The sequence below is a fragment of the Plectropomus leopardus genome, chromosome 20, assembly GCF_008729295.1.
Source record: "Plectropomus leopardus isolate mb chromosome 20, YSFRI_Pleo_2.0, whole genome shotgun sequence".
Lineage (NCBI taxonomy): Eukaryota > Metazoa > Chordata > Actinopteri > Perciformes > Serranidae > Plectropomus > Plectropomus leopardus.
Genome location: NC_056482.1, coordinates 8,191,005 through 8,214,363, shown reverse-complemented (window position 1 = coordinate 8,214,363; position 23,359 = coordinate 8,191,005). Strand labels below are relative to the sequence as shown.

The following is a 23,359-nucleotide window of genomic DNA, read 5'->3' as shown; positions in this document are numbered from 1 at the left end:
GTCTGTGCCCAGGGTACATTCTACATTCCGAGAGGTCCCATGAATAACCGTAATGCTCCAATACTGCTTCTAAAGAATGGGACAGCTCCAAAAATATAAAATTAATACATGGCGCCAGATTTAATTGTGGCGGGCCATCACAAACAAATAAATGTATGGGAAGCACTGCCATGTGTATTCACTGATTGGAAACAACAACAACAACAGGTCATTATCTGCAAAGTGTAACGGAAAAACATGTTTGGGCTCTTTCTTGGCACCACAAAAATTAAATGAGAGCAGACATATCAAAGTGGAAATGCCTCTTAAAACATTTTTGATGTTAAACAAGTTTATACATGCTGGAAAAACTGAGATTGCCTTTGAATTACTATGTTTCTCTGGTGTAATATGTTCCTTTTTTGCTTTATCTGTGACATTTGCTTACAACTCTAAAGCTGGTTGCTTTTCAGCACAGTGAAGACTGAGGCTCTTCTTTCAGAACAGGAGCAGTTTACTAATGACCCGTTGAAGGGCATTTGGATTCAGCCACAGCCTCAGTGGAACAAAATTCACTTTGAACAAAGGTGTATTATTACTGCTAAACTTCCCTTAAAATTCTTTAAAAAACAAGATAAAATTCAAAAGAAAAAGCTCTTAACAATAAGACCTCAAAATATAGGACTTAAATGTTTCAAAAATAAATACAATAATAAAACATTTCAGTGAATGTGATGTTTGTGATCATTAACAGGGCATACAGCTTGTGAAAGATAAGGCCATATTAACAACAAGATTCCTGGCTGGCTGGTGTAAACATGGCAGGGTTACTTCAAATGATGCTATTAAATCCAAAGTCTTAACAAGAAAAGTGCTTCAAGCAGACAAAGCACATTGCACTAATTTGGACCATGAATGTGGAAATCAAATTTTGCATGCTCTCTGTGAATAAATGTTTTCCTTTGGGTAGGTCGGTCAAAACCAGTTTCCTTCACTCTGTAATTTCCTGTTTGTCCTCAATTTGCTCTTGAGTGGATAAACAAAGTGCTGACAAATATCTAGTTTACCCTGGAGTAAACTGAGCATGATAAATAGAAGGGCTAGCATACAAACAGCTGGGCACTTGTGTCACCAAAAACAACAGTTTTTTTATACCGCTTTTCCACCAATTATCTCTTGATCTTAAAATTGTTTTCGTTCAGGACTCTTGGAACCTCGGTGCAATCTAGCGAACCAGCCGCGTTTCCAACAGTTTTTGAGTGGAATCATGGTAATCAAGGATATGTCGTCAATGTGGGGTGTTACATAATGCAAAAAATGCGGATTGCCTGTGGATTTTTGTTCTGTTATTACATATATCTGCTTTTTACCCCCAAAACAAGCATGAACCGCTTAAACGTCTTTCTCAGTTTACCTCTCTGTTGTTGCATCTCTCCCTTTCCACCCTGCAGAATATGACACATGCACTGATGTTGTCACAGTTTGCACTTCAGGTTAAGAAAAACCTGCTGTTTTTTGGTTCCATCTAAGAACAAACTTTTTGGATTCTGAACCAATTTAGTTTTGGTCCAAAGGCTCTGAACTGCTCAAAAGGTGCAGGTACCAGAATTAAACTGGTTCCATTTTAACAAAAAGGGTATTAGAGACTGGCAGGACCTGGCAGCTACTTAAGACTCTCCTGTCTCACATCTGCACAAGTTCATCCACTCTGAGGTAACAATCATCTGAGGTCTCATAATTCTAAATCATACTGTCTGAGCATAAAAAGTACCATGATTTTTACTTTTTGCTTCAGTCTACATCGTATTCTGGTTGTATGATTAGCATTGTGCAAACTTGCATACGTTTTAATTTAACAGACAAAGAAATCAAATGTGACAGGGAGTTTTCTAAATGTTTATGTTTCCCTGTAACTTTAATACAGGGTAGGGATAAACGATATTGGATTTTTCATTTTGGCCAATAACCGATACAGATATCAATATATTCACTTTTTTTTCCTCCACCTAATTTTAGTGATTATCAAGCCTCTTCTGTAGTGGAATTAACATCATATTATGCATAATCTTATTGTGATGTCCCACCAGCAGATGAAGACATAATATACAATGCTTTTTAATGTATGTAATGTTCATTCATTGTGCAAAATAAGAAAAATACTTCAACTTAGGGTTCATGTTTTTTAAATGTTCACAATGTCAATAATGATTTAAAAAAATATCGGTTTGTGATATCGGCGGAAATCAGCATGTTTGCCAATTCAGATATTTCATTTTGATGCCAATATCAGCCGATACTGACGACAAGCTGACATTATTGTGCATCTCTAATTCAGGGACAGTCTACTTCCTGTCAGCAGGAGGACACCTTGTGTAACTACAATCTAGTATGTGAAGCAACATACATTTCAGACTTCAATTAAACAAAGGTCACTTGAGATCAACTATTTGACTATATGTTCCATAAGCAGCTTAAAATAAAAGTTACACAAAAACAGCAAATCAATGGCTATGTAAAAATGTGTGGCATTCAGTCACTTATTGGACTTTGACTGCGTCTCACTTGAAAGCTGAACCAATCGCAACGCAGCCTCCTTCACAGGCCCAAACGTGATACCAATGTGTGGTAGCATTTGAAAGTACCATATGATGTATCTTGAAGATAAAATAACTTAACCTTGTTTCAATAGGTGCAATCACAATCAGTCTCAAAAAACACAATACACACCAATAATGCATGTTGTGTTATGTCATATAAAATAAAGTAAAGCCTGTTTGACGTGCCTAATTAAGACATGTTTCAAAAAGCAAATTAAAAAGTGTGCTTCAACCACAGCTCCCACACAGCTAAGAAATCGCCTGCCACACTGACTGATGTTATAAATTAACAGCTGCAGGGTATTTAGACAATGTACTGTAGAGTTCGTCCACTATTGTTTTCTCTGATGTTGTTTCATCAGTTCTGAGTTAAGGCCTAAGCTGTGAGATCAGCTGTGGGATGGTCCGTTGATTGTTGGCCATCATGGATTAATTTTGTTCACATAAAAAGATGCCTCTGAGCGTGTTGAGTATACAGAGAGCCTGAAGGAAATAACAGGATCAAACCTTCATGCCTGGACACACTGGCTGTCGGTCGCACTATAATATATTTACTAACATTTGTCAGGTTTGAGCCACATGGGGCGCGGCAAATGTAAGTGTAAAAATTTCAAAACTTTGAGTCTCAAGGCCAAAGGAAGTTCAGGCAAACACTGCTTCGAGCATTTTCAATTTGTGCATGTATCCCATGATCAGCAGAGATGTGATAGTGAGCACATTTAGCTCACTGGCAAGGCTGAATCATGCTAAGTTTTTTTTTTCAGCTCTCTTATGAACAGGTTTGCTTTAGCAAGGTCCTACAGTGGCATGCATATGCGACATCGCCTGCTTGCATCCTTGCAGCTTTATATTCAGGATGATATTACAGAAAAGCCCCATTACTGAACCAGCGTTCATCATCGAGATTATTCCTTGTGATTCACATAAAGAAATCCTTGCAGGTCTTGAAATTTGACATCCCTTGCTTTTATGTGTCCCACCAGGAAGCCCCAAAGCACCAGTCAAACAAGCCATCACTTTTCTGGGCCTGCTTGGCTGACACTGCTGCAAACAATATCACTTGATCATGTGATCTGAAATCAAACCTCACTCCTCTGTAGCTTTCCACAGAAGTTTAGCTCAAGCTTGCTCCTTATCGGCCCTCCAAAGCTGTTCTTTGACTTCCGTTGGCAGCGTGTTGAACAGATCCTCCTCCACCACCAGACTGCTCCTCTTCAACAGCCGACACTCGCCGAGCTCCACCGGGAGACACTCGAGGCGGTTCCCTCTCAGCTCCAGCTGGGTCAAACCGGTGAGTTCCCCGAAGCGTGACGGCAGCGTCTGCAGGCAGTTGTTTCCCAGATTCAGAGTACGCAGCTTCTTGCACTTGAACAGTTCTGGGGGCAAAGTCTCGATCTTAAGTGGAGAGGATAAGAGAAAGGATAATGAGGGGTGGAAGTTACGGGCGAACATGAAGGCTGACTGTTGTATTTCTAATCAATATGCACTGGCAGGTGAGGCTGTGATCTGAGATGTGAGCAAAGGGCATAAAGAAAACCAGAATTACCACCTTGCGGTTGTATGCCTCTGCGCTCCAGTCAAGTTGCACTTACAGTTTACATCAATGTCTGTGAAAACATGGATGCTTCACACACATCTTCCCACAAGCAGCACAAAAGATCTATACAACCAGTTCAGTATCTGAACAAATGTCTCCTCTTCTGCTCCTGAGATACGACGATGAGTAATGGCCAGAGGAGTGTTTTTGTAGAACATTATGATGCCCCAGCAAAGATGACTTTTGGCTTTTTGGATATAAAACGTCATCATTTTAGACATCATAATTAAATATGAGTCATTGAGTTATGGCCAAAAACATGTTTTGTGAAGTCACAGTAACTTCGACCACCAAATTCTAATCATTCTTGAGTTCAAGTGCCAAATTTGAGTAAATTCCCCTCAAGGCCTTCTTCAGACATTGGGTTTACGAGAATGAGACGGACACAAGGTCACAGTGACCTTGACCTTTGACCATCAAAATGTAGCCTTCATGTACTTATTTTCCATCAACTCCTTGACCTTTTTATAATTATTTTTGTCAGTCTAAAAAAACAAATTTCATTTTCATTTCATTCATTGATGTTCAAAGAAATCACATCCTACTAAAACACCCACATGGACACAATATTCACAATTACGCAACTCATTTGAATTGATAATGTGCCAACAGTGTACAAAGGATTTAGGTAAGAGAGGCCATAAAAACACAACAGACACCAGAGGGGTCCCGTTTAATGGAACTATTTTTGGCTGCACATAAACCTGCTGGAACCTATTTTCAGTATACAACCACACAAGCAAACGCAGTAAAACTGCAGTAATAGAAGCCTTTACTGAAAACACATGATCCTGAGTGAAAAACAAGTGTTTTCAGGAAAACTTCTCAGTGAACAGAATTAAATTCCTGCATTGTGAATGACAGAAACAACATTTTGGTATGAAATGAAACTTTAACCGAAGCCAACTGAAGAGATCCAGCCATGGCTGTGATGGCAGGATTTGGCATGGCACTCAAAATATCAAAATTCAGGAGGGTTGAATTAAGGGAAACATAATTTAAGAAATGGAATATGATAAGTAGATTTCTTTAGTGTATAATCACCTGAAAATAAGAATAGTTGTGTATTCGTTACCTTAGAATGAGCCGTTTATATTTACAAAGGGAGTGGGTTCTCTTCCACCAAATCTGTCATGTTCCATGTTTCTACGGTAGCCCAGAATGGACAAAGCAATCACTGCCATGACCAAACCAAATCCGATGTCACCATTGTTAACACAACAAAAAACAAAGAACAGATGTTTATTTATTCAAATGTTTGTTTATTTTTCCTTGTAAAGTATATCAAAAAACTTACAAAACATACTTACATGCAATAAATAAATGAATAAAAACAAAATCACTTAACTTATTGTTTTTTAACCAATTCTTCAAAAAGGTCCAAAATTTTTAAGAGTTTGCATTGCCTGGAAATGCTGGTCCTCCTTCTTGGCGTCATCCTCCAGGAACGCCAACAATGCCGCCCCCATCGTCCGCCTCTGTGATGCTACTTCCGCCAAACTATGCAGGATCCTCTTCCTCACATGCCTAGCCACGTCATGGCTACAGCCCCGGGAAGATAACGGTGTGGAATAGCACTAGATAGGAGAAATATCTGGCAAACCAGTGTATCTTGTTCTTGTGGCAGACAGCATCGACGTAGCTGAACCACGTGACCTGCAGTGTACCTCCAAACACCGCAGTCATCAGCATAACGATTGAGATGTATTCGGTGAAAACGAGGTGCCTCTGGAGCTGTGTTGTTTGTTGGCAGGTGGTGGATAGGCAGATGTGGATGGCTCATCATCTGCATCTGAGGTGGTACTGCTACTTATGCCAGGCTGTACAGGATCCTCCTCCTCACACGCCTGGCCCTAAGTAGTGGCTCCAGCCCCAAGAGGTCTTAGTTTCTTGCTACACGAGTCCATCAGGACTGAGGGCTCAACAGGGGGCCGCCTCCCATATGGCCTCATGCATGACAGAAAACCATGGCCAAGTGGTTGTGGTGGCATCTCCATGTCGGTCTCCTTTTGTGGATTTTTGAGCTCCTGGAAGATATCAAACAAGGGATTTACCAGTGAGATGTACACACACTGAAACCACTAGAATGTGACGCATTATGTAAAATAACAACATTCACAAAAGCTTTATATGGAGGTGAAGTGAGCTCATAATAAACACAAAATTCCATGTTTCATTTTCACTTTAAGTTGTCCCATTTCTTCCTCCAACCTCATCAGCCGTATGATTTCCCTGTAGGACAAATATGTCAACTTCTGGAATCCCTGGTATGATTCCAGTGACAAGATAGTTATGTTCAATATTAGTAGAAGGGCATCTCTCATTGATGTGACAGTACCAGATCATTTTCAACTGTTTAACTTCATTACTCAAAGGGAATATTAATAGCATGGTTTATTCCATATCCTCACAGGTGCCATTTAACTCATGAGAGTCTTGCAAAGTGATGGGAAGAGCCTGAGTGAGATCACTTACAATCAGCCAGTTGCATAATAGATCTAATTACTGCACAACTATATTTAGTAAGTATGTGGACAATGGTGATAGTGAGACATTGCATTGATTATCACACGGTGCAGCAAAATAACAGTGACAAATCAAATATTAAGCAGTGAACTCACCCCTCAGGCCTTCTTGGCTGTATGCCTCTTTTCAGTGAAGAGGTGTTCATTTTTGGACCTGTATTAAATTAACTTTGCCTTGTCTTCGTCTGTCCCTGTAAAATGAGACAAATTTCATACCAGTCACTGAAGGGCATCCTACACACCATGAAACGCGTATTATTTCAATCACAATTGATGATGGGCTCTACAAAAAATGTGTTAGCCACATGAATTTAAGTAATTAATTACCATCCTACCATAATATCCTCCTAACGTGTGTGTATACCTACAGCATCCCTTATTTATCAGACCTCGGAGGTTCTATAACATTTGATACCATGTGTTAGAAAACACCTCCTAACACGTCAAAGTAACACATTTTCCAATAAATAACTGATGCTGTATAACACAGATGTTAGGAAGGTGCTGTTTTGACATAACCAAATGGGTTGTGAACACAACACGTGTTGCATCAAAATAACAAAACATTTCAAAGCACGAAATAACTTTAAATAATGAGCACTTACTCTTGTACTGTTTCTCCGCCATCCCATTCAGATGAGGCAGGTGGAGTTACTCCTCAGAGCAGAAATAACAGCCTTGGGATGATCTTCAAGATGGCGCACCACAATGACTTCCGGCTCAAGCAAGTGATGATATGTCAAATAAGAGACCACCATGTTTTGCTCTGTAGTCGGCGTGCTGCGCTTGATCTTTTTCTTCCTCTTTGTATTTATTGGCAGCTCACAAACTTACCTCAAAACTGTATCACTACATACTGTACTGTGTGTAGATGCTGCCCTTAATAAGGCACTGAAAGCATATTGGCTTGAAATTATCGGCTATAATTTCATTATCGGAAGAATACATATTAATATAAATTTCCCATTATAGGCCGATTATTTTTCAGCATGACATATATCATGCATCCCTAAAACAGACCAAGATGGTATCAGTGTTTTCAACTCAAACTTCTGCATGATTTCAAGATGAATGTACAGCAAAGTATCTGTTGATCATACCCCACTGCGAGTCTCTGCCATGTGGTTATCTATAAAGCCATAATTCCCAACCTGTCTACCAAGATATCGATAGTTATAAGCGCTGACCTTTGTAAATACCTTATCTGGCCTTTGAGCTAATCTTACTCACACATGATAGAAAGACAGAGGGGATTACCTCTCTACGAACACAGGGAATGAGAATAAATTTTCACTAAGACACATAGACAGTAAAATTAAGAACTTGTTTGCCTCTTACCCTGTTTGCTGTCACAGCGAAGTACTGCAGGTTCTGCAGGAAGCCGACATCAGCGTGGATGCTGGTCAGATTGTTGTGACTCAGATCTAAGAAGCGCAGCTTGCGACAGAAGAAAAGCTGGCTGGGGATTTTCTCGATCTTGTTCCTGTTCAGATACAGCCTTTCCAAGTTGGTGAGCGTTCCGATCTGAATGGGGATGTAGGCGATCTGGTTGTACCACAGCTTCAGGCACACGAGCCGGTGCAGGTGCTGGAAGCTGATGATCTCCTCGATCGTCTTCAGATTGTTGTCCTTCAGGTCAATCTCCTGCAGGTTGTGCAAACTAAAAATGGAGTGTGGAATGCGTTCGAGGTCGCAGCGAGCAAGCTCAAGCTCGGTCAGGTTGACCATTTTCTTCAGGCTGTTGAGCACCATCAGCTTGGTCCCCTCGTTGTTAATGGAGAGCTTTTGTAGGTGCACGCCCACATCCGTCACCACCTGTGGCAGCTTGGTCAGGTTGCTCTTCAAACGAAGCACTTTGAGCCTTTTGAGCTCCCGAAGGCCGTCGATGACGATGTAACGATTGTTCTCAGCACTCAGGTTCCCGGTTAGGTGCAGCTCGCTGAGGTTCTTGAGGCTGTAGATCCACAGCGGGATCTCCTTGATGTCTGTGAACTTGATGTGAAGAGACTTTAGGTTCTCTCTCAGGAAAGCAAGAGCTGGAGCCTCGATTTTAGCTGGTGTGTGATAGAGCCACATCTCCCTCAGATTGGAAAGCTGGGCGATGATTGGTGGGATAGTTACATCCGGGATGAGCTCCAGCTTGAGCACTTCCAGCTCAACCAGATCAAATACAGTGTCTGGGATGCCGCTGAGCATGAACAGATGCAGCTCCTGCTTATCCTGGGAGTTCTTTGTGATGCGCTGCTTCAGCTTCTCCAACGTCCACTCGTTGTTCAGGTTCAGCTGCCTCAGCTTGTTCTCGCTCACCTCTGACAGAAACACAGCAAAGCGCTTGGAGTAAAGAGGATCGTACTGATCTATCATGTGTAGCATGAAGGCAAAATCGTTCTTCAAGTCAGGGATGTCGCTATAGCTGCTTTCCTCGCGGATCGATTCAAAGGAGTATCGTTTGAGGGAGCGGCTGACCATCCAACAAAGAGTGTACATGCAGATAAGACCATAAACCACCACCAAGCTGATGTAGAAACAGGCCAATATCTTAAAAAGAGTGGCTAACGGGTGAGCACAATAGAACGTGCTGTAACCGGTTAGTTTCTGTATGTTCACTGTGCACACCACACTGAACCTGATGTAGTGTACATAGTAGGCTGTGTAGCTAATTATCAATATAAACTTGATTACTTTGATGATGGTTTGACGTATGTAAAGACGGTATACTATGTCACCCTCCTCTACATGGATCCTGAACTTCTTCACCTTCTCAAAAAGGGCTTTGGCTTGCTCTCCTTCCTTTTTATCTAAAACTCCAGTTTCAGAGCGATCTACAATTCCTTGTTCAATTCTGGACTTTGTTCGTTGGAGCATGGGCACGCTAGCTTCAACATCCTCGCTCACACATGAAGCCTTCTTATCCATCGAACCGTTCATTTTCCCATGAGGCTTGGGGTCGCTCTCCTCCACCACAGTCTCAGACAAAGCCCTTGTTGTCCACGGGGAGTCGAAGCACTTGAGGAGGATGGAGACAAAGTGCTCCAGTTTAGAGCTTGTGCGGGGGAACTTGAACCAGAAGTTGCTGCAGGCCAGGAAGATAAGGGTGTGGAGTAGCACCAGATAAGGGAAATATTTGGCAAACCAGTGGAGTTCGTTCTCGTAGCACACTGCATCGACATAGTTATACTGATGACGGTCAAGGTCATACTGAATGCCTTTGGGTTCCGGTGCGTAAGCGGTGCTTACATTTGGGACGGGCATGGTCTCGCAGGACTTGTTGACCACCCACTTGCAAGGCAGGCAGATCATCTTGTCCTGCGTGACCTGCAGCGTACCACCGAACACCGCAATCATCAGCATGACGATTGAGATGTAGTCTGTGAAAACGTCCCACCATGGCTTCAGGATACGGTATGCCGGCTGGGTGTCAGCAAAGTACCGGAGCTCTGTGATGGGAATCATGATGGTTTATCTAAAAAGACAGAGAAAAATAGGTAATCAGTTGGTGACATGGCAAATTGAAAACTTAATGGACTGTATTTTGGAAACACTGATGTGTTGGGAGTAAATGGGAAAACCTACTGTGTTTGGTTGCCAATGAATTAAAGCTGAAACAATTCCATCTACAATCAATCAATTTGCCAAATGAAATTGTGTAAAATACAATCCCAGCGAAATGTTATCCTATCAGTTCCCTCAATCTGTGCATTTAAAAGGCTGTAATAGTGAATATAAGATTGGGAAATGTCTTGATCTATGATCTTTGAGGCCTGAGAGTAAAAGCTGCTCCTAGGCAGGCCTGGTGTATCCAGTATCTTCTTCCCAACATTAGCAGAGAAAAAGGCTGTTACTGGCTGGTTGTTATCTTTCATGACTCTTCTGGCCTTATTTTTGCAACATCTCATGCAGGGTAGAGCAGCACCTATAATATGTTCAGATGAATAAACCAGTCTTTTTATTGCTTTGCGGACCTGTTCGGTAGGTTTCCGTACCAAGCAATGATGCTATCTGTCAGAACGTTCTCAATGGTGCAGGAGTAGAAATACCTCAGTATTTGAGGGAATAACTTGAATTTCCTCAGGCGTCTCAGGTTAAACAGTCTCTGCCTTGCCTTTCTCAAAAACTGAGTCAGTATGCAGCACCCAAGTCAGGTACCAAGGCACTCAAAGCTATCCACTCTCTCCAACAGTTGATATCTATAAGTGCAATTAGTCAATGAATCGAATAGTTGATCAACAGGACATTAATCAGTAATTAATTTTTAAGCATCTATGCCAATGTTAGTTACAAAAAAATAGCAATTTAAAGTGCTTTATGTGTGTATTTTAAACACAACTTAAGAAACAATTAATGATCATTTTCATTCCCAGTTACTCTGATTTTTATCTCAGTCGATTAAATTTGTCTATAAAATGTCAGAATCTAGTGAAAAACACCGATCAAAATTTCTTCAAAAAAAATCTTCAAATTAGTTGCACTAAATTAGTGCAGTTCAATATAGCTACCTGTAAAACTATGACCTCCTGCTCTTTTTACATCTCATGCAGAGGAATTAGAAAGAAGTCTAGTTTAACCTTGTTGAGTCCTGTTTCCAAAACACTGTGCATTTGGTTGCAGTATATCATGCATGTCATTTAAAAAAAAAAAAAAAATGTATAGATGACACAGATAAGCAATTTGGTCCTGAACTCATGATCATATATGCAGCCCAGTCAGCATGATTGAGGCCAAGTAGCACATGACTGGCAGTCATTGTAGAGTCTATTGTGCATCTGAGACATCCTGAGCATCTTGTATGTGTCAACATAACACTGCGGTTCTGAGACTGCAGAGTAAGCTGGAAGCAAAAGGACCACAGATCCTGACACAGCATGCATGCTCACACACAAGTCACCGTTTTTTCATCTATCTCCTGATGAGCAGTGATTTCCCTGCACAAACAAGTTCACGACACAATGAAGTTGTAAAAGCCCCTTCTTTAAGGCTAATAGTTCTAAATGTCATTTATAGAGGTCAAATCGCACTTAGACATATAAAAAACAAAACAAAAACATGAATGACTGTTTCTATTTTTTCTATTTTCACTGCCTCAAACAAAGATTAAATAATCAGAATCAATGGCGATACTGAACAACTACTTGAACTTTGACTGGAAAGCTCTCAGCAAAATGACAACGTAACAAAGAAACCTCCAAACCGAGAGACTGTCCCAAACGTCCATTTATACTGGAATACTGTCAAACCGCAACTACGCTACTTCCTCACACAGTAAATGTGTGAGTAATGCAAAACAGTCAGCAATCTAAGCATTTTTTTTTCCTTCTGCAAGTTGTTTCAAGCTTTATGTTAACACTAGACTAAGCTGTTATCTTTGAGTATATCCACATATAACCTTCTGATGACTTTTCTTTTCCTATTCCAAAAATGTATCTCCCTGTCTGCTTAACTCAGCCCTTACTTACAAGAAGAGGATGAAAGAGGATAGCTGGTCAAGTGGTCACAAAAAAAGCCTTGTTTTATCCAGTTCAAACCAGAATGGTAGTACAGTCTCTGTGGGCCTCCTCTGTTAGGTTGCTGCTTTACTTCAGAAATCACAGCACAAAAGCTGCCAAAACACCTCTAACTGATCAGTAACACAGTATAAAAAACAACAATCTGTGGCACCAATGCAATTTCCATTTCACTGTGGCAACAAATTCATTATAATACATGTAATATATTGAGGCTAAAGTTTTATATAAAAAGATCAACAACCTGCTCACATTTTTATGTTTCCTGTGTCATGTACGTATAGCAGACAAGCTTGAGGCAGGCGCGTTCCCCAACGTAAACTATGTAGATAATGACTCATCACATGACAGCACTGAAAAGGTAATGTAAACTGTAAAAACAATTAGTCATGTCTTAAAATATAAGTTTTTGAAGACCCTCGCATACCATTCCCGTAAACATACGGTCACTGACATCTTTAGAACATCCAAGATTTGTTCCACAATATCCTCACGCAGGACATCAAACAACAACCTGCAAGCCCCTTATCTTGTCACACTGCCCTTCTTCCCTCACTACTTCTCCAGAGTTTAAACCAAAAGCTCATTTTACGCTGCCTGTTTGAGGTGGGAATATAACGCTATTAAGATGCCTCGCCATTCTGTATGAAACAAACATATAATCGCAGAATGGGGAGGACAGACTTTTCTCGCCTTTTCTTGCAACAGAGGTGGCAAGAGCGCAGAATAAACTTCTGTGTGAAAGGAACAGCCGGCAGAACGGGATCGTGGGCCAGATGGGTGTGACATTTGACAACTGTTATGTTAGCGACACAGCTTTTGAGATTTAAAAAAATAGCTAGCAGCAGTTAGCAGTTGTGCTGCAACAACGAATCGAAAAAATCGATTATAATCGATTATTAAATGTGTTGGCAATGAATAAAATTATTGATTTGTTGTATTGTGCGATTATTACGTCAGTCGCTGTGTCACAGGACTGTTTACGTCACACGCAGACAGGAGAAGCCGGTGTTTTGAAGAGGCATGGCGGAGGCAGAGAGAATGTTTCATACAAAAAAAAGTTTGGGAGCACTTCACGTTATGCAAAATAAGGAAGTATGTTAGCTGCAAAATATGCAAAAGTGGCACCGCAAGGCACACAAACACGACAGTTATGATGCAGCATCTAAAACGAAATCGAAAGTGAGGAGGAGGAGAGCTCAACAGCAGAGTAAGTCTCGACAAAAGAATCATGTATGTTCAGTCTGAAAGTGAGGAAACGTAACAGTATGTTGTAAAAGCTGTCCACATTTAGTTTTTGAATTGTTTCATATTTGATTTTATGCCCTAGCAATTATGCGATTTTTATGTGCTAGTTGTTATTTATAATTTAATATTATTTTGACAGCTCAGGGATGTTCAAGCAACCACCTGTTTATGCACTGTACTTTTAGCACTTTTGTTAATTATAATATGTTTTTGAACAAAGTGATGGGGGAGAAAAATATTTATTTTATTATTATTTCTGTTTTTACTTTTTGAAATCCAATTAATCGATTAATACATTAATAATTGGTTGCAGCCCTAGTTAGCAGCTAACTCAAAGAAGAACCGCATTCAAAACTATCTGAAAATTGAGAAAACAATGAGGCCCGGGAGCTCCTTACCCTCCACGCTGAGGACAATGGTAAATGATTATTGTTGACATGTTATGCCATTGTTTTTGTTTAGAAAGTGCTGCCAACATGTATGTTATATGTCACACTAGAGTCTGACGCTGGTGTGTTATATGTCACACCGTTTTTGCTTCCGCAATGCCAGCGTGCTATCTAAAAATCACATGATGCTGTTGTCATTTGGATCTGTGTAAAAATGCAAAGGCGGTGTAAAGAAGGGAATTCGTTGCAGCCCTATAGCTTGACATCTGTGTAAAAGATTTCTCCAATGTGGTACTAAAACCAGTAGACGATTTGAGGTGGGAGGCAAGAGGGGGACACCATCCCCCTTGCGTACATACCCACTTCAAATGGCCTCAAAAGTGAGTGCGCTGAATACTTTGTATGGCACTGAATCACTGAATCACAAGTTGTACATTAAACTGGGATCTGTCATCTCTGTTAAAAATAAGTAAATCACCTGCTGACTAGAGCTATCTGATCACCCTAACTACTATTAGATAAGTACAGTGCACTTAGACTAAAATTGAAACTGTACTTAAAAAAAAACAAAAAAAAAAAAACAAAAGGTCAAGACTGGAAAATGAAGCAACTCTGCTGTTGGCTTCCTGTTTGTAGCCTTATCCTGGTACATTTCTCCTGAATATGTTCCTTGAACAGAGCTGCCTTTGTGTAGGCAGTCTTTGTGATGAGGCCCTGACACATGGGCTGAAAGAGGTGCGGGCGAACCTCACCGCTGTGAGAAGCAATATATTACAGAGTCAACTATAATTTTCCTCAAGGATACTGTTGAGTCTCAACTCAAACTACAGTCAGACACAAGAATAGAGAAAGAAAATCCTGACTGGGATGTCTCTTTGCAGTTTATACTGGATCTTCCTTTTCAAAAAGAGAAGAAAGTAAATAGAAATGTGCTGCCCTATGTTGAGAAAACTGATATACAATGGTCTTTTTTTGGGTGAAATATTTTAACAAATACTGACCTGCATGTAAGGGAAAAATGCAACCATGTCACCGATCATTTCCTATGGACAATCTGTTCCTTAGTTGATTCGTAAGTTTACACTGGATTAATCTGCAAATATTTTGATCAGTATTGTCATTTTAAAGCAAAAAGACCAAACATTTCCCAGTTCCCACTTGTCCAATAATGGGATTTGCTGTTTCTCTCTGTTGTAAATCATTGTGCATAAAATATCTTTGGGGTTTTGACTGTTAGCTAAACAAAACAAGATGTTTGAAGATGTCACAATGTTTTTAAAGAATTTGATATCTGGCTCCTTTTCATATTAAAAAAATCGTTTTCTGACATTGTGTAATGTAAATTATCAACTGATGGTCAGGAAGGTATGTGGTAGCGACTGATAATAAAATAGTCGGCATTTGTAGCTCCAGCGCTCAAACTTCAATTCAAGAAAAAGCAATGCACTGTTCCAACTTTTTTCTCAATATGATTCTGATACTTAAACTTACTCAGGATATTTCTCGGTACCTATAGTGGTGAAATGATTAAATACGAAAGTATCTGAATGTCATTATGAATATTATGAATATTAATAAGTGTAGAAATGTATAATATAGCATAATCATGGTTTGGTATTTTTGAAAGGCCTCAGAGTCCTTCATTGTCTGCAGACAGCACGTGAAGAGGCTCCAGTGTGTCTGAAGGTTAAGATACTTACGCTGAGGGCCTTCTAGAGGCTCACGCTGTTAAACAGCTTGGACTGAGGCTTACATGACAATTATTTAGACTCCTCTAAGACAGCTTGACTACTCGTGCTTCTGTATGATGTGTGAGATTTTATGGATGGCATGCTATTCTATGACTTTTTTATGGTTTCTTGACGACATACTACACTATGACTTTTTGTATGATTTTTGACAACATGCTATGCTGTGAAGTTTTTGGTACCACCATGCACACATGCTGTGCCAAGATCTGATTTGTGTTGTATTAAACATTTTAAGTAAAATAAACTGAGGCCCATCGAGTTTATTCTGTCGTTATCAAAATGAAGACTGACCAAGAGTACACGTTTTTTTGCCCAAACACTGGGTAAGTGAAGAATTATTTTCTTTTCCTTTATCCTGCCTTAAAACAATGGAGACTACCTCGATTGCATCTGTCTCACGTTTTAATTTCCTTCCTTCATTACTGATCTGTGAGTAAGAGGAGGCCTCTATAAAAGGGGTCCAAAAGCTCTTAAGAATCCAAAACGCAAAAAATGTAAAGGTCAAAGAACACCTAAAAAAACTACAGGAAAGAGTAAGGGAAAAACTCGTGCCATTGTACCAGGAAATTTGTGCCACTGAGTCAATCAAAAAGTTGATTCCATAGACCGAATCATCATGATGTCATGCTGATGACAACCATTTCCGAGCAGACAACTGGCAATTAATTTGATGTGCGGAGATATGTGAAATCTGCAAACGTGTTTGATGTCTGATTGAGCATCACAACCCCCGCCAAACGACTTGTTTCACTATGAAGATTTGATCCATTCAGTCCGATAACACTGGGAAAGTGTAGAAGATCTGCTAGATTAAATCATGTTATCCCCATTTAAGCTAGCAGAGCGCTGAACCGAAAGAAGCCAGCTTGGCCTGCGGAAATCTCTGCTGCACTTGTTTTATTGGCCCAATGATGCGGAAGCAGAGCCAAAAATCTGACTAACTTTATATGCGGTAGTTGAGCGTTTTTGGCTTTAAGCGCCACTGAGCAACTTTCATCTGAATTAGCAGGGCGCTGCCTTCAACACTGTAGCCAGGTCTCTGAACACATCCATGCCAAAACACGAGATACTCCCTGGTCTGCAAAAACAAAAGAAGCAGTGAAAACAGTGTTATCACTGCCTCTGATCTCAGCCCCTCTGCCAAAGCCTCGAACCGTAGACATGCGAGTGTGACATTAGGAGCTGCAGCAGAGGGGGCACTGATTTCAGTCTTGACCAGGTCTGACTGGTTCAGACTCACAAAAAGCTACTTTCTTTCTCTTCACTGATGATGTCATAATCACACACACACACACACACAAATACATTTAAAACAAGGGTCAAGACCATTCAAACCTCTTTACGCAGATGTTCATTACATACTTTAACTAATGTGATCAGCTATTCAGCCAATATTGATTCACCCCTTACCAGAGGACTGCAATTATGCTTAAAAAAAGTTACACAATATAAAACACACCAATCAAATAGGCCTAAGCTCTTACACAGGCTATTACAGGGAACCTATGTTTTATAGTATCATTGCAATATTTATGTCATAATGTAGACACAGTGAGGAAAGATTTATACACTATGAATTCAACAGTATACCTCAAAATGCAAACATACCAGGCTGTCATTCACAATTTAACTATTACAGCAAAAGCAGACGCATTTCATTGAGATACAAAGCAAAATGTATATCAAATATATGCATTTTAAATGACCGCTTACTATCCCTGAGTTTAGTCGCCAAAACTGTGTGTGTCATATGTAACACCTACCAGAACAGCGTTACCTCGCCGGCCCTCAACAGCAGACCAAACGTTACTGATATGACCGAAAATGTCTCATTAGCTATTCATGTGGCATTACGAGACACAATAACACGCTGTCTGTCTCAGAGAGCGACCTTTCATTAAGTGTCTCTTTACCACAACAACAGTCAGCGGAGACTGGACGGGAAACGCTGTCCAGTTAGCACGCTGCGGCAGTCAAAGCTCACAGCTCACTGTAGCTCGTCAAACACATCAGAGACAGAGGAGGACAAAAAAAAAAAAAAAGACACACCTGTTTTATTAAAGATGGTGTCTCTCGCCTCCGCCGCACACGGGTGACACATTTCTCAAACGTTTCTCAGCAGCTGTGTCTGCTCGGACACCGGGCCGGAGCCCTGCACCACAGTGACGGAGGACAAAAAACACACGAAGGCACGAGCCGAGGGGTCCGCGGGATCTCACGAACACAACTGCTGCGCGAACCTGCCGGAAATACAGACAAAGCCGCTGTCAAAGTAAAAGCACGGAGGTAGCGTAACAAAGTGTGAAAACTCTTATTTATCCATCCATCCATCTATTTATTTATCTATCAGAGATCATACACCAACTTCTTAAGACATCCATTTCAAAAAACAAAGAGAGGACTGTTCCTACTAAGTAATACATGTTGGCTTAAAGTGAGGTCTTGTAAATAAAGAGTAGATGCCCCATGTAAAAATGTATTGCGCTGAATGTCAGATAGACTACCATGGTGTGATATTAAACAAGCAATATTTGGACATCTTACCTTTTAAGGCTTAACCCCACCTCTTTGTTATTTTCTCTTCTGTTCTTGCTTCAAGTTAAAATATTCATTCTTTCTTAGTTTATCTTGAATGATAGTGAGCCCTTTGCTGGTATCCCTCTTTGTTCAGGTTGTAGGAATTAGTTTGAAATCAGTAACAGAGGAATGCAGTGTGTAAACTGCATGTAGACTCCTCACACAGGGTGTGTGTCAGCGCTGGGAAGCCTCCTCCTGTCAGGCTGACTGCAGCTCCCCCTGAACAAGCTTGTCCAACGTTTCCGGGTTAAGCAACACACCCCTCAGTCACCACCAGCTCATTTAAGATGTTACATAATCTCCTTTTCCCTCCAAAGCATTGGCTGACCATGAGGCGATGATAACCATCTGTACATACATTAGTGCAGTAAAATTACAGGATCCTGCCTCAGATGTATATTTGAGGTTGGAAGGAAAATCTAAGAATCTGAGAGGTGATATTAAAGTCGTTATGTCAGCCTATGGTGGCTGCGTTTAAAGAAATCACCAAACAAGGATGTTTACTAAAAACGTTTTTACGGATTTTATCCTTGAAGATGAACTTGCACCATCTTTATGGGTGAAAATAAACTTCAAGCAAACTAGGTCATTATTCTTTTGCAGGACTGCCTCCACACACTCTGAGCAGACAGTCACAAAATCAAAACAGCTAATAAACGGTGAGGCTGATCTGACATTTACCACCAGTATGGCATCCGCTGCAGTGAGGACTATTAGAGAGAATGGAATTATGATGTTCATTGCATTGAAATGATTCACATCAGACACTTAGACACAAATCTTTTGACTGCGATTAAGACATTTACAGCTGACGGGGCTGTTTATTACTGAGATGGCCAAACTAAATTGATCAGGATGTTGTGATGTCTTCTGTTGTTATGGAGTGGGTCTGGATAATGCCCGGTTTCTGGTTCAGCTTATTTATTATTTATTATTACTTATTATTTATTCTGGCTTATTTTTTTCCCCTCTTATTTCGCCATGATGACCTTGGCTCTGCCCCCACATGCCTTCTAATTTGCTGATCATATGTTTGTATTAAAAATCTGCAAAGTAACATGCAGCCGTAAGATAATTTCAGTGGAGTAAACAGTAAAATACATTCTGAAATGTTATATAGCAGATGATAAGAATTAAGTAGCATGAATGGAAACACTAGAGTACCTCTAATTTGTACTTAATTACAGTACTTGAGTAAATATTCTTAGTTAATTTCCACAATGTAAATACTACATTCACAGAATGACATTTCCTCTAAAAAGACACATATAGGGGGAAGCAGGGTGAGTTGAGCCAGTTTTACTTGAACTGCGTTTCAATGTGAGGGAATGACAGTAATGCCTCCAAATAAAATATGTACATACAGTATATTACACATATAATCACTCTGGGTCTAAAATAAAGCATTCTCAAAATGTGACTTTTCAAAAAAAGAAGTCTCTTGGCTCAACCTGTTCCCAATAAGTTAAGCCACATAAGGGTAAATCTTACACCCTGTTCTTTTTATTTCTCGTAGTTGTTCCACTTTAAAGTCATCCCGTCAATTTGCTACCTGATGTACCGACTTCACATTTTGTAAGTTACCTCTTACACTGCTCTGTCCAATACCACAAATACTTCCGTTCATAGAAGTGTGGCATGATGGTTTTTGGTCTAAAATTCAAAATGTCACATCATTTTGGTGATTAAATGTAAGAATACAATATAGAGTAACAGTAAAGTAATAATTATCACAAGGGGGTCACTGGCTCGACCCCCCCCCCCCCCCAGGCCTTTTGGCTCAAATTATCCCATCCATGTCACAAACTTGTATCATCCAGCAGTTTAGAGCTAAAATTATGCTAAAAGTATAGCTTCATATTGTGACTTCCTGCAGTACTAACACATGTACATTTTGTTTTTAAACATATGTGTCATTGTTCAGACACAGGATTCGTTACTTCTTTGACATTTAAATAAATAAATACAATAAATTTAAAAAAAAACAATGACACTAACAATAACAATAATAACACTAACAATAACAGCTTTTTAAAAAATCTTAAAACGTATCTTTTTACTTTAGACATGCTTTTGCATTATGCTTCGCACTTTCGCACTGCTGTCCCTCTTTAAAATGTTGTATTTTCTGTAATTTTATGCATTTTATACACTCCATTTTAGCTTTATTTTTTATAAATATTATCTAACTGGGTTTTATTTACCATCTGATGGTATGCATTCTATTTTTATCCTTTTTTTTAATCTTACTTTTACTTGTATTATCAACTGGGTTTTATCCATGTGGAGATGCATTCTATTATTTTCTGATGTTATTATTGATGTTACTCACCAAAAATTTGCGGTCACATGACCAATTTTAGACGGTTTCCTATAAACAAGGTGTGGTTCAAACCGCCCCACTCTCCCCTATAGTATTTTTCCATCAAGCAGATCTCAGAAACACTAAACTTTATCACATAATTCACTTTCACTTCTTTTCTTTTGTCTGTTTAGAGATATATTCGTTTTACGCAAACCTTTCGCACTTACATCCACTGAAATGTCACCACAACGCTAAACACTTTTAATAATAAAAAATAAATTCTATTATTTTGAAATGACACTATACGTGATGTCATCAAGCCGCGACAAGCGTTGACGAAATCAGGAGTAATGTTTATGTCGCCACATACTTAAACGTTAGCGGTTAGACTGTTTTTGCGCTCCTGTTTTTGATATATTGCGTTTCCCTGGTTATTGAGGAGGATGCAGACTGTCGGCCGCTTGTGTCGGAGTTTACACGCTCGTTTGACGCCCTCTCGACTCTGTGTTGCGCTCAACTATCGTCCTGACAGCGCCAGACAAAACCACCGGAGAGGTTTTCGTGTTTTGTTAGCAGATGTGAAGGACAGATGTGAAGCGGACAGATGTGAAGCTCGTGTCAGCAGCTGCAGAGTATTTTCAACTTCACCGAGTATCAGAAGTGACGCTGTCGGAAAGATCCAGCCCAAACATTATCAGCTGGTTTACACGTGCAAGGTACCAATACCAAGTTAGGGACGTTGCTTTTGCTTTGATTTCATCAGATGTTAGAGTTTCTGAAACCCCAAAACATGTTTATTGTCTTGGTATATTTGTATGTGTCGTGACATGAGTCTTTTACCTGACATGCAGGCTGTGTCATTTTTTTTGCAGGTTTGCTCCACGAGGTCCTCACAGAAGATATCCAAAGTGGCTTATCACAAAGGAGTCGTGATCGTGACATGTCCAGGATGCGAGAATCACCACATCATCGCTGATAACCTCAACTGGTTCTCTGACCTGGAGGGGAAGAGGTTGGTGATGTGTAATTTTGTCTGAAGAAGAATTATAACCGAGTCATGCATTACACAGTGGGACCGTTTACAGTTGAAAAATAAACTCGTTAGTGCACTCTGGTGGACAAGTTCTGTAATAGCAGCTGTGTGAAAATTACTTAAAAAATATTTTTTGCAACTTCTGGTCTGCGATTTCTTGCTGCCTTTATACTATTAGCAGACATGTGCACAGCTGGTTTTTAACGCAGCAGCGACATTTTTTTTTTAAATATTTAAGTTCAGACAGATGATGAGGAAAGTGGAACATGCACATCATTGGGAGGTATGAGGTATGAGATCCCAGATTTGTGTAGAGCAAAGGCTGTAAGTAAATGGGAATCACAGGGAAAAATTGATACAGAATAGTATTATGATATTTTGCGTGGCGATATTGTATTGATACACGAATGCCACGTGTCAATTGATTGTTATATTAATTGTTAACATTGCAAATACAAAATAAACTAAAATGACTGAAGTTAGATTAAAACTTTCTAATTGAAAAATCAAACAGATGTAATCCTATTGGGATATGACTTGCAGTTGAAAAGTGGTAATCATTTGCAATATATGTAATAGTCAGCATATTAACATAAACATTTAAAATTGCAATAACATTGCATTATAAATTGAGTATTATGCTAAAATTGTATTATGATGTGGCTTCTGCTGATTCCCACCCCTACAAAATACTTGTTACATTGACAAGCAACACCTCTGCAACCCTTTGAGCATGTCCAAGGAGCACACATTGTTTAAAATGCACGAGAGAAATAAACATATTTGATTAAGCAGTAACTACTGTACAATGTAATTCTCGTGCACTCTGCTGCTTTACACTTTAGAAACATCGAGGAAATCCTCGCTGCCAAAGGAGAGACTGTGAGGAGGATAGAAGGAAGTGCTGCTTTGGAGATACTGGCGGATGAATCCAGCAAAGACGAGTCACAATGCAGCGAAGACGCAGAGACATCAGACAGAAATCCAGAAAAACCATAATTCTATGTTTGTATTGTATGTATTTATTTTAAAATGTTTATATTTCATTCCATAATAAAGACACATCTTTTATATGTGCATCGTCTCTTTGATGCTGAACCTTTTCACAGGAGACTTTAAGTATTTTATTTGTTGTCATGGATTCTTAGCAGGGAAAAGGGAAATGAGTGAGACTAGGTTTTGAGAAAAATAATTCAGCTGAGAGACTGTACGTTATTTATCATAAGACGGATGTGACTTATTTTTTGTTTTGTCATGATCCTCCCTGAAGCTACAAATATTTTTCCTTGAGCCTCCCGAAGAGAATGGTGATAAATGACAGTTCCTCCTTCCACCATAAATATATTTTCTGCGTGTTTATTCACACCAGACGTAGGTTGTGGAGTCAATGCAATGCAACATGCTATCGGCACAGGGGTGAGTTATCAGCAAGACAACACATTTCTTAGCCAAAATGCAAATTATCCTAACAAACTACATCATTACACAAGTGTGTGTGCCCTTCAACAGAATATAAGTGCACAACAGCCACCTGTCTTACCACACAAAACCAGCAAAGTTTGCACTCAACACATCACAGCATGCATAAAGCCGGTATTGGCAACTTATGCAAATAATGTACAAAACTTATAAAAATGTACACAACAATGGCTTTACCAGTAATTTTGCATGGCGAGTGAATTTGTACTTTACCCTTTGATATTTTAAAGTTAAAAGTAAAAAATGACATTCTGGAGTTGGAAAAAAAACAAACTGTTTTTTTACTAGTCATGCATGCAGGAGCATAGAGTTTCTTGTTTTTACAGAATGTGGTTGGTGTAAACAGTTCATTTGGAAAACACTTAAAATGTAACATAG

General features: G+C 39.7%; 2 protein-coding genes and 1 long non-coding RNA gene across 3 annotated transcripts; 1 reads left to right on the top strand and 2 right to left on the bottom strand.

Annotated features, from left to right (window-relative positions):
- Positions 1–2,152: 2,152 nt before the first annotated feature.
- lrrc8aa (leucine rich repeat containing 8 VRAC subunit Aa) lies at positions 2,153–18,323 on the bottom strand. Its single transcript, XM_042508894.1, has 4 exons — positions 18,132–18,323; positions 17,637–17,827; positions 8,037–10,161; positions 2,153–3,971 (listed from the first exon to the last, which is right to left on the bottom strand). Exons 3-4 carry the CDS (start codon positions 10,149–10,151, stop codon positions 3,696–3,698), a joined length of 2,391 nt encoding a protein of 796 aa, XP_042364828.1. The 5' UTR covers positions 10,152–10,161; positions 17,637–17,827; positions 18,132–18,323; the 3' UTR covers positions 2,153–3,695.
- On the bottom strand, positions 5,583–8,024 carry LOC121959535. Its single transcript, XR_006106922.1, has 3 exons — positions 7,304–8,024; positions 6,795–6,889; positions 5,583–6,200 (listed from the first exon to the last, which is right to left on the bottom strand). It is a non-coding gene; the product is annotated as an uncharacterized LOC121959535 (long non-coding RNA).
- A 2,475-nt stretch (positions 18,324–20,798) lies between the features above and the next one.
- dnlz (DNL-type zinc finger) lies at positions 20,799–22,608 on the top strand. The gene is made up of 3 exons (XM_042508897.1): positions 20,799–21,185; positions 21,342–21,481; positions 22,348–22,608. Exons 1-3 carry the CDS (start codon positions 20,913–20,915, stop codon positions 22,499–22,501), a joined length of 567 nt encoding a protein of 188 aa, XP_042364831.1. The 5' UTR covers positions 20,799–20,912; the 3' UTR covers positions 22,502–22,608.
- The last annotated feature ends 751 nt before the right edge of the window (positions 22,609–23,359 follow it).